Source organism: Coenobita brevimanus, chromosome 94, assembly GCF_032717465.1.
Source record: "Coenobita brevimanus isolate Jiangsu-jjx chromosome 94, ASM3271746v2, whole genome shotgun sequence".
Classification (NCBI taxonomy): domain Eukaryota; kingdom Metazoa; phylum Arthropoda; class Malacostraca; order Decapoda; family Coenobitidae; genus Coenobita; species Coenobita brevimanus.
In genome coordinates, this window is record NC_137047.1 from 5,410,451 (window position 1) to 5,422,616 (window position 12,166).

The window sequence follows — 12,166 nt, forward strand, 5'->3', positions numbered from 1 at the left end:
GGTGAGTTTTCAGTTTTATATAGCACAGCCCGGAAAATTATGGATAGCACTTTGTATTTTTCATGGTAATGTAGGATGTATACTACATGGTTATTTATTTTACATAATTATCATTATGAGGCTGCATTTTAAAATTTTCCATTTTCCTTAGAACCACTGGACCCAAGCTTTTCAGAGTTGAGAGTTTGTATAGTATGAAAGATGCAAAATTTCAGGAATCAACTTGGTAATGACTCATTTCATTAAATTGACATTTATTGTAGTAATGCATATTAACTCTCCTAATCACTACACTACACTAAAAAGATGTATATATGTATAAAAAGCCACCTTTATTCTACTAGATTTATTAATTCATCAACCATTATACTGTACATACAATGTCAGAGGACTAGTCTGCTTAACAAAATAAGTCCCCTCTACAACAAGATAAAATCATTTACTTACAATACTTGGCATCAACAGGAGTAAGGGCCATTAATATGTACACAAACAAGTTCTTAAGAATAATCCCAGAAGGCAAAAATGTGGAAGATGGAATTAATATTTCATTGTAACATTTAGAACGGCAAAATATATAAAACAAATATATATACTGTTCATGCTTTCAGAAGAAACATCTTGAATAAAAAGGAGGGGAGGGATAAAGAGTAGGTGAACATTACTTGTACATGTTGCTGTGTATGTTTCAGTGAATTTTTGCAGTGTAACTGAAAATAAAGGCACATATGCTAAAACTTTAAAAATGAAAGAAAAAATAATTCCATGATTACAAAATGGAAAATATTAACTAAAGAGAATAAAGCTTTTTAAAAACTAGTCTAAGCATACAATACATTGTACCACAGTACTGTATGAAAATTTTTATCATCAACACATTATCAAAAATAAGGGGAATTCATGTGAAACTGCTCAACTTGAGCAAGACTGAACAAAGTAACTTTTGAAAATGTCCATATTATTATCCAAATATTAATGTATACCTTGCTAACTTCACAAAACTAAATTCTTTAACAGTGTAGCACAAAATACAGTGCAATACTGTACTCTGGGGCATAATTACAAATTAAAAAACAAGTATTCAAGCACTTTGTGTTATATTTTCATCTAAATGCAATAATTTGTAAATACAGTATATGTATACATTGCATCTTTAATATTTCAATATTTTTCAGTGAAAAGACAGGCTAATTTGATGTAAAATAGCTTAAAATCATATATGCCTATAAATGTAAGTTTTATTTATATTGTAGCGACTAATACTTGTTATGGGCATGGTGTGATTGTGTATTAATATGAAACAGAAAACTTGAAAATATGCAGTCACAAAAATCAATTTCTTAATAAGAAAACATTTCCCACCAGGACTGGAATGTTGATAAGGTAACTAATTTTTAAGGCAAGCATTTTTCATTGCAACACATAGCTACAATGAAAATAGAAAAACTTGGGTTACAACCTACTATGTCTCCAACACTAAATAACAAATAAATACAGTATGTAGTAACATCTTTGGCTACTAAAAATAATAAGAGGCAAGTATCACAAAGGGACATGTGGCAGAGTTTTCAAAGTTTTATCCAATTTTATCCCAACTAAAAGTTAACGAGACTGAAAAAGATCAACTCCAAATGTGATCCACACTTCTACATTTAATATCCCCCATTCTGTCCCATTATATCAATGCCTATAACCGTTTACTAAAATTTAGAATAATGCTTTAGATCTCTGCCCCTTCCCATGAAAATATTGTTAATCAACTATCAAACTGATTCGATTAAATATAGCTAGTACAATTAAATATGAAGGAAATTAAAATATACAGTTGCCCAGTTCTTGAACTACTGATATGGATAAAAAAGTGTGGAGGCTGGAGTCCATTGAGAGCAGATTTGATTTATTTACGCTTAAAATGGGCAGCTATTTACAATTTCACACATCACTTGACTTACACTGTATGTACATAAGTATGATACAAAGTTCATTCTCTTCCTGATGTTTATCTATTTTGTAATCTTTTGATGACAGAAAACACATTATCATTGTGGCAAGTCACAGAAAGTAGGAAATGCACATTTTAAACACTACTTTTTCCCAATGCACATAAACTGTAACTTTTTCCATATATAATGTTGCAGCCAGTAGCCAGCCATAACCCCAGGAGATTTTGAATTACATACATATCAAACTCTCCTTATGATCTGTAACTACACAAAGCACTTTAAAATAAGCAGCACAAAAGTCCAATCTCAGTTTACAGTGCCATCATTTATTTATAGCAATGAAACAGTCCAGGAGTTTTCAGAGTTCTGTCAGAAATCTTTTTATTTTCATATCTCATCAATACTGAATCAACGACAACATCCATTTTTGTTCACACACCTTATAATACTTAAGAAATGGGAAAAATTATACACTGTACATGACTGATTCAATTATTGATACATACTGTCTTTCAATCTTACTCAATACACTTCTTGTTATTCATCACACGATACTGATCAGGTTGAGAAAAGTGGTTTAATCACTCTTCATGATTTCAGAAAGGAAAAGCATTGTTAGGTAAGCCCCTCCAATTTTTTTTTACCTTGAAGCCATTTTCCCAGAAACAGCACTTTTTATCTATATTAGCTGACACAAAATATTGATTTTTAAAAAGGCAATCCTTCAGGAGCTATGGAGACTGTATACAAAAATTAACCTCCATGAGGAGGTATAAAAACCAATGAGTTTTGGTGGTGGCACAGTATACAATTCTCCATTTTTGTTGACACTGAGTGTTGTTTGGTAATGTGGTGGGTTGTGGGGCAGAGGGGTATGGTGGGGTGGAGTGGCTGCCTGCCAGGCTTCACCGTGTAAGGTTGTCATGTGCTTGCCTCACCCGCGCTTCTGTCATGTTGGGCAGCAACTTAGTAAATAGGTCTCTGATAAAAGTATCTGTAACCCCAGGGCTGGAGCGCTCCGCTGATTCAAATGCTGACTTGAGTTCCTCAATAGCATCTGTAGTGCGGTGGTGGGTGTCGACACCTCGACCTGTTTGCCGATGCCGACGCTGAAGCTGCACGGGAAAAATTAAAATTATCCTAAATATTTTCCCATAGCGCATGGACACATGCAAGCACGCATGCATGCAAACACATGAGCGCACGTGCAAGCACAAGTGTGTGCACATGCACATGTACGCACACACGCACGTACACACACACACACACACACAGATGCAATCTCACTCCCCTCTTGTGCTGCAAGAAGTGCAAGGCTATTTGCAACATAAGTGCTGAACAATTAGGTCACTACATTATTATTCCCACACAGAGACAGAAGTTATTGGCCATTCATGACAAGGATCCACCATCATCATTTGCTCATGGGGTGGAACCAACAGATTTCCTCCCACAGTGCTAAAGGTTTTTGTACACGACATGTGTTAGGAGTGTTATGTTGTATGGTTGAGACTTGACAGACCTAAGTAGTAGGGGAAGAGGATATTCGCGGGCTTAATCGTGCAGAAACGTCAATGGTTAAATGAATGTACAGTGCATCCTTGAATGCAAGGCCTGGGGGCTAGGTTTATGATTGTAAGAGTTAAGAGCAAGGATGGGACTGGAATGTATTGATGATGTGATGAAGAGAGGTACAACAGATTGTGAAGGCTTGGACATGTGGAGAGGATGGGGGATGACAACTGGGTGCAGAAAGTGAGAAGTGTGAATGTCGGCAGTAAGGTTGTGATAGGCAAACCAAAAAAGACCTGGGATAAGGTCACAAAGTGTGACCTCAGCATAAAAGGAACTGAATAAGGAGACTGCCAGAAATCAAGCAGCATGGAGAGCTGCCATCAGGTGATCATGACCGACGCAAGCCAACATGCTGGAGCCTTTATAAATTAAACAAAACAAAACAAAATGAAACTACTGCATGAATATACTAGTAGACTGAATCCACCCTTCCATCATCCAAACTTCCCCCCCCCCCCAATCAGGATCATAGCAGTTCAAGGGTATGTTACTCAGTTCCAACTTCTAAGGTATGAGTGACCAGTCCCCCTTGCCCTTGTGTGGCATTATGAGAGCAATTAACTCCAACCACCTGCAAGATATGAGCCATTACAGGCTCAATCCAGTTGACCACTGGTTATATTGTTATCTCCTAACAGAGCAAGTGGTTTTCTGTTTTACATGAAGCCATTTGGTTTGTCACTTACAGTAGTCACCAAAAGGCTGCACTATACTGAGTGAGTGGATGGAGGGTACTCCTACTTTACAAATCTGTGCTAGAACCAAACATGCAAGCAGAGATCTGAGAACAAAATAAAAATAAAAATGAATGATAAATGTATTTAAGCTATGACATATCAACACTACAGAGAAGGGTGTTAATCATCGGATACTTGACTAAATAGGGGCATACCTCAGAAATGAGAGGAAGGACAACTCCTGAAAGAGTGGTAGTGGCTGTGGGCACTTGCTGTGGAGGCGATTTGGCCCGCGGTGGCTGTGGATGTGAGGCACTGTGACGATGCTCTGGCCGTTTCACTTCCCTCCCATCCACTAGACTCGACCGGTTGTCTCTGTGGTTGTGGCGGCGGTCATTGAACTGGTTACGCTCAGTCTCGTCTATCCTGGCATCATCGCCATTGGTGTGAGGTTCTCCCACCCTGCTATCCAGATTCCGGGACTCACGACGCTTCTCATTCTCATTAGGAGGCGGTGGAGCCACAGAATTGGGTCGAGTCTGAGAATACAATAAATATTTTTTTTCTACCTATGATTTTTTTGCAAGAGTCTCCTAACAGTTCTATTACAGAAAAGTCATGACACATACTTGGTAAGAAAATGGTCATAAAGCCAATCCTCATTTTTAGTAAGAGATGGTTCCAATTATCAAAAATGTTCTGATACAACTGGAACTGTAATTTGAGGAGCCTTTCATAGTCAATGTTTCTGTAGTTTACTGTGGATTCAATAATCAAGTAAAGCAATGGGAAAAAAAAATTACAACGAGAAATTACTGCCTCTGTAAGTTTAATAAGAGGCTTTAAGTTTGGGTTTTGTTTTTCCTTAAGCTGAAGAGGAGGCATAAGTTTGGCTTTCCTTGTTCCTTAAATTGAATAAGCAGCTTTTAATTTGGTTTTCTGTATTCCATATGCTGAATAAGAGTTTTTAAGCTTGGTTTTCCTTATTCTGTAAGTTAAATTAAGAGGCTTTAAATTTGATTTTCCTTATTCCATATGTTGAATAAGAGTTTTTAAGTTTGGCTTTTCTATACTAAGTTGAATAACAGGCTTTAAGCTTTGTTTTCCTGTCTTGATATTTGCTTTAAGATAGTTGAGACAGTATTTCATGGTTTATAAGTAATGGTAATGGAAAAGTAATTACCGGTACGTACGATGTTTCAGCCTAAGTCAAACGCTATAAATGTGAAAGTATCTTGGCTCATACAGAATTAGATGAAGTAATAATATACAAACAGTTTATATATATATATATATATATATATATATATATATATATATTTTCATCATCTAATCCTATGTTGCCCCAAGAGGAGCGTAGAAGCCCAGGGCTAGGCAAGCTGGTCCTATCATTTAAGATAAGGGTGACCAGCCTCACTCATCCCTGAGTGGCATTACATGAACAATAAACCCCAACCACCCCATGGATAGATACAGAGGGAGAAAGAGAGAGAGAGAAAAATATGAGCCATAGTTTAACCCATACGACGCTCACAATGTAGATCTACATCTCCTACAGAAATGCCAGTGACAAAGATTTACATACTGCAGAATTGAGAAGTAAGCGCAAGCAACCGAAGTAAAATGGAAGGTAATAACGTATCTCGCTAACTTCTGACATTTCTCCACTACGCTTACAACACTGATTTATAGGAGCACGGGTGGTGAGTGACAGTCTTCACAGGCTCTCAGCCACTCCGCTCTCTCAGTAACCTTGAAGATTTAAGAGGTTGAGTGGCACCAACCTGACTCAATTCAACCACACTCTGGCTCTGGTGATTACTATTATTAGTGCCAGGGATCTTATATTTATGTATTAACCCCATTTACCCCCTCCCCCCCCCCCCAAAAAAAAAAAAAAAAAAAAAAAATCCAAAATTGGTTCACAAGCTAACACCCCCTCTGCTCTCTCAGTACCCTTGAAGATTTCAGAGGTTGAGCAGTGCCAACCTGACTTGATTCAACCAACTTTCTGGCTTTGGTGATTACTTTTAATAGTGCCAGGGATCTTATATTGATACACTAAGCCCATTTAGCCAGAAAAAAAAAAAAATCCAAAATTGGCCAGTGTAGAGGGGTTTCTCTCTCCCCCCCCCTTAGCACGGTATGAGTAAACATTACAGTGTTCTGAAGTTACCATTTCCCCCTCCCCCCCTAATTTCATCAAAGTCCAGTTTTATGGGCACCAGACAGAAGGGTGGGATGCTCAAATGTTGGCAGGCAAATTTCAAGGTCATTATCTGTTCTAGTTTATCCACCTGAAGGAAAATTTATTCATATTTTTGGCCCAAATTCCAGTATGTATGCTGAACTTCTCCTGGAATAGCTCAAGATATATGTCACAGTTATGGGGCAGGGAGGAAGGATGCCATCTTATCAAGTCCATTTTCAGGGGGTTCAAGTAGTGAAGCTTAAGACGATTTACAGCTATCAATATTGGTAAATTATCTGCTATACACAAATACACAATTCAACAAACTGTACTGCATTTAATTATGGTCCAGTAACTTACTGGTGATGATGCCTTTTCTCTATATAAGACTCCATTGTTTTCCTTTGGAGGAGAGTGTGCAATGGGAGAGGTAGTGGAGGAAGGGGACTGGTTATTGTATTGATGTGGAGGAGACGCAGATGTGGGTGAAGTGGTAGTTGTCAGGGCAGCTGTAGGGGCAGGGGTAGTATTTGCAGTTGGTGAAAGGCCTTGAGGTGGCGCTCTTACTGTCATTACCCACGGAGTATCCTCTACATCACTCTCCACTCTGCTGTCTTCCCTGCAAAACACAAACACTGCATTAACATACGGTGTTCATTCATCCATCCACCCAACTGAAAACAAGAACCACTCCAATAACTGCCAAGATAAAAAGGGGGGGGGTGTAACCCTTGTCATGAGCATTTTCATAAATACAGTACTCTGTTCCAGTATTTCCATCCTTTGTCCATTATGCTTCCACATCAAATGTACTTTGATTTCAAAGGTAGGTGGTGGTGACCATTATTCACACATCTCCCAACTTCTTAGGTGACTTTAAGCTGGGTGACAATTCTAATAGTTTCCTGTAACCCAAGAAACCAGTAACAATGCCAGGCAGTAACCATAAACCAAATAATGGGGTCATGTGAAATCTACCATGGTGAGTGGATGATGGTCGCCACTGCCTACCACCAAGGAAAACATGTAAACTGGAGATAAGAAAAGATGCTGATGCTTGCTTGACACCAGCAAAAATGAAGTTCCCAGACCGTCCCAAAGGGAAAACGTGTAATGGTGTGCTCGCTTTGTATGAGTGAACAAAACATTGCCAAACCTGGGTGATAGTCAACATGCTTTGTAATGCATTTGAACAAGAGACAAAAAGTAAGGTACTCTCCTCAGCTTTTTCAGATGATTCTAATGCCTTTATGCATCAGACGTTGCACAAAAGCCTCTTCTTCAGGGTGTTTCCAGTGAGGAAATGAAGAGTAGATACTATATCCATTTTCATTTCAAAATCTACAACTACCTCAGCCCTGCTAGACAGAAAATTATAGGGTAATGAAAAATTATCAGCGATGACAATACAATAAAATTAAGAAGCAACATCTAGTCTGCTATAATGATCACAACAAATTATGCAGAATATCGCCTTCTATAAAGGAAAACCAATATTGTACTGTACTATGACTTACGAGTCTGATGGATCTGAATCAGTGTCTGTGTCTCTGTGGTTCTCCCGGTATAACCTATAACGGTCAATCAGGTCCATGAGGTAAGAATTCTTCTTTGCCTTACGGATAAATGGAAACTTGAGCAATTCTTTGGCAGTTGGTCTCTGCAAAGAGAAGACAGTGTTATTACAGAATTTTTTGCTATTTAATCTAAAATACAAATATATAATACAATACAGACTTCATTATCATAGACTAACTGGGGGCAATGGTGGACTGCATATCTTATTGTTCATTATATACAACGTCCAGTATGGACCTGCTATACCAGACCTATGGTCAGTATATATGAAAAACGGTCCAATAGGTTCCCCCCCTGTCAGACAAGTTATAAGACGTCAATGAATCTGGTCAGATGGTTCTCATTATATGAGTGAGATATGTTAATGGAGGACTGCTTGGATAGCGAAAACACACATAATGGAATAATAAATAGAGTAGTTCGACATTTTCAAATGTTTAAGTAGTTTTTGGACACAAGCACTTCAAATTTTAGAGGTTGTACTGTACGACTGTGTATAAACAAATTCTGCATTCAAGATGCCTGTGCTGGAGGTCTGACCGTGAATGTATATAAGAACAGTGATTATTATTACTGTTGTTGTTGCTGCTTACCCCAATGTCTGGCTGATCAGATCCATTGACCACTGGCATGCAACTACTTCTGAGGGGGCTGTTCTACAGGTACAGTACAGTACAGTACATACACTGTGTAGGGATTTGGTGCCTCCTTGTGTTAGACAGTATCTCACTGGAGTTGGACCAGTGTACTTCCCATTATGAAGCACAGGGAAATACGGTATGAGGTGATTTGGCTCCTTGGTGTAGGCCACAGCTGCTCTACCCAGGGTGCACAGCATCATCATGTGTAGGCTCCTTGTCAGCGCCAGTGCTTCTTGCTGAGCGACTCTCAGTGTGTTAGTGCTGTTATTGTGGCCCAAGGTTCATCTGAACATGAACCTGGTGGACTGCAGGCTGAAACCGTCATACCCCAACTGTTAATTATCCTCCTTTTGGAGGACAGGGGGGAACTGAGAGACATTTACTGCATGGCTATATCAGTGCCACTGCATGAAGGCATCAATTTCCTGCACTTTCCAGAGTGTTGTGCTGGTGAATAACAAGACTAGAACTAATGGAGGTATGATGATTAAGAATACCATCTGATAAAAATGAGGAAAAAAAAAATGGATGAGGCTATGGGGATCCTTAATGAGAGCCACATAAAGGCTTGCTGAACAGAACCTTAAAGAACTCAATATTTGTCTTGCTCTGGTTTCTCTGGAGAGAGAAAATTCTCACTCTCAGTCAAGGTGCTCAATATTTGAGGTTTACTCCTTGCTCTTGCTCTCCTGCTGCTTCAAAGGTGCCCTGGGGCCTACTTGTTCTTGCTCTCATGGTGCTTCTAGGGTACCCTGGGGTCTACTACTCATTCTTGCTCTCATGGTGCTTGTACCCTGGGGCCTACTCCTTGTTCTTGCACTCCTGGTGCTTCTAGGGTACTGTGGGGCCTACTTGTTCTTGCTCTCCTGGTGCTTGTACCCTGGAGCCTACTCCTTGTTCTTGCACTCCTGGTGCTTCTAGGGTACTGTTAGGCCTACTTGTTCTTGCTCTTCTGGTGCTTCTAGGGTACCCTGGGGCCTACTCTTCTTGCACTCCTTGTGCTTCTATAGTAACCTGGGGACTACTCCTTGTTCTTGTACTCCTGCTGCTTCTACGGTACCCTGGGGCCTACTCCTTGTTCTTGCTCTCCTAGTACCTCTAAGGTACATCCAAAAAAAGTAATGCAGAGTGAAAAAACATGTTATGGCAAAGCCCAAAACTCATTTTCACACAGTGAAGTTTGGAGTACCTGCATCACCAGGACCTGCCTGAGTCTTGATTTCTCTATTTCTTCATACTGCATCAAATGAGTCTGCACACAGTGGTGATTGGCAAAGGTCATCAGACATTATGAAGTATTATAACTAGAGATAGGACCATGCACGCTCTCCTCATCTGAGTCTGGGAAGATACTTTCCAGTTCAAGGTATTTTTAAAGGTGCCTCGATATTTACTCTATATGAGTGACAATGTTTCCCCTCCCCCCTTCCATTAACCCCTGTGGGACAGAAACCCTTACAATTGACTGCAAAGTTAGAAATGGAATGCAACCCTTGCCATGTGCATCTCCATACATATTTCATTCATCTATTACTAGCCTTCATCAATTGCTTTACTTCCTCAACTTGTATGTCTTGGTTTCTCACATATTCATACATCATATCCAGTTATCTCCTTGGCTTTCCATAACTCCGTCTCTATCAGACTCATATACAGTACACTGCCTTTTTCACCACATACCAGTACATATCCATTCTGTCCAAATAACCATACCATCTAAGCACTCATATACTCCTCTACCCTATAATCAACAGACTTCCTTTATCCACATATTTCAGGAATCTCTATTTCATATCATATAAAACTTATGCAATCAGATCCTCCCAAATCTACTTTGAGAACATCATAAAACAACAAATAATTGTAAAAAATTATTACTCTTATCATACAACTAACTTACATTCTCTGGATCCTTATTTAGACAGGCCTCAACAAATTCCTTAAAAGGTTTGCTATAGTTGCCAGTAAGCTGGGGTGGGTTGTTCTTGGGTATGAGGAAGAGAACCCTCATGGGGTGGAGGTCACTGTTGGGAGGCTCACCCTTTGCTAGTTCAATGGCAGTGATGCCTAGTGACCAGATATCCGCCTAGATGGGAGAAAGAAACGAGGATGATTAGTCCACATTCACGTCTGGATGCATCATATCTTTACTTCTGGCACATAAAGGGTGATTTGCATTATCCTCTACCACATATACCAAGGGGTGGCTGGGGTTTACTGCTCACGTAATGCCACTTGGATAGGTCATGCTGGTCACTCTCATCTTAAATGTCAGGACCAACTTGCCAAGCCCTGGGCTCCAACGTTCCTCGTAGGGCAACACAGGATTAGATGATGATGATGATGATGACTAATGTATGGCATCAATCATCTACATTACAAATAGTTTTCACCATCATCACTCCTGCCTGATTTCCCACACACACAGCAAAATTATATTTTTAGAATACAAAAATGTCCTTATTATTAAATGAGGATGATACACTCTTAACATTTTTATCTGGCTGTTCAGAAGTTAATTCTGGTCTTCAAGTAACATGCTGTGGCTTCTTTGACACAATACTATAACAGGTACACGTATTCTTCAACTTATGAACAAAACTGGTTTCTTGAGGTGCTTTGTAGGTTTATTTTGCTCACTAATCCAACTTCACATATATAGAAACTAAATACCATTCACTGAGGCAACAACCCCCCTCCCCCCCTCTCATCACTATGTATAGATGTAGACACAAAACAGACACTTTCGTAGCCTGTACACACACAAACTTGGGCATCTCTGGCTGATGAGTTACAGTGAAGAAAGTGGGTAAGTGGAGTGATATCAAGTGGGCTAAATGGATGGGAAGACCAAAATGATGGTGACAATGATGATGATGATGATGATGATAAGGAATGGAATGTTGTTAATCAATCAGATTTTCACTCCATATTTCCTACTACCAACGGACTTCACCCAGAAATATCCAAGTAGCTAGCTAAAATGTGTGAGTGTCTGTTTCTTCACACATGAATAGCTTTGAGAGGCCATATTATTTAGGTGGATCACTGCATTAATAACAAAACTTTTACTATGTCATTCATTCACTCAAAACTAACATAAAAACACTGCATACAGTGCACATTATTCTGACTTCCAATTAAAAAGAAAACAATAGCATGTACTATAATGCTCACACAATACTACTCAGAGGTAAGCAACTCATTAGTGTTCTCTTAAATGTCTGGACCCCAGACACTTATGCAGTATCTGATAATCTGATAGACAGAAGAGTAGTGTGAGGATACTAACCTTGGAGTCATATGCAGACTGCTTTATAACCTCAGGTGCCATCCAGAAAGGTGTGCCAACAAATGTATTCCTCTTGCTCGTGGTGTTGGTCAGCTGTCCCGCCACACCAAAGTCAGCCAGTTTCACATCACCCATCTCACTCAGCAGGACATTCGCAGCTGAAAATTATCAAACGTCACATGAATGACAATCCTCCTAGAGATTATGAATGCAGTCTACACAACAACATTTACAACAATGATGCTAAAAGACCAAAAAATTTATCAGTG

At 39.3% G+C, this 12,166-nt stretch overlaps 1 protein-coding gene across 3 annotated transcripts in view; it reads right to left on the bottom strand.

The window, feature by feature from the left end:
* Positions 1–349: 349 nt before the first annotated feature.
* GckIII (Germinal centre kinase III) overlaps positions 350–12,166 on the bottom strand; it is a 169,907-nt gene continuing 158,090 nt past the window's right edge. For all 3 annotated transcript variants that reach the window (XM_080282612.1, XM_080282614.1, XM_080282613.1), the window contains exons 4-9: positions 11,898–12,055; positions 10,506–10,691; positions 7,904–8,046; positions 6,747–7,005; positions 4,411–4,734; positions 350–3,058 (exon numbers count right to left, since the gene is read on the bottom strand). In XM_080282612.1, the coding sequence (XP_080138738.1) occupies positions 2,849–3,058; positions 4,411–4,734; positions 6,747–7,005; positions 7,904–8,046; positions 10,506–10,691; positions 11,898–12,055 (1,280 nt within the window). In that variant the 3' untranslated portion in view covers positions 350–2,848. The remainder of the gene's footprint in view (positions 3,059–4,410; positions 4,735–6,746; positions 7,006–7,903; positions 8,047–10,505; positions 10,692–11,897; positions 12,056–12,166) is intronic.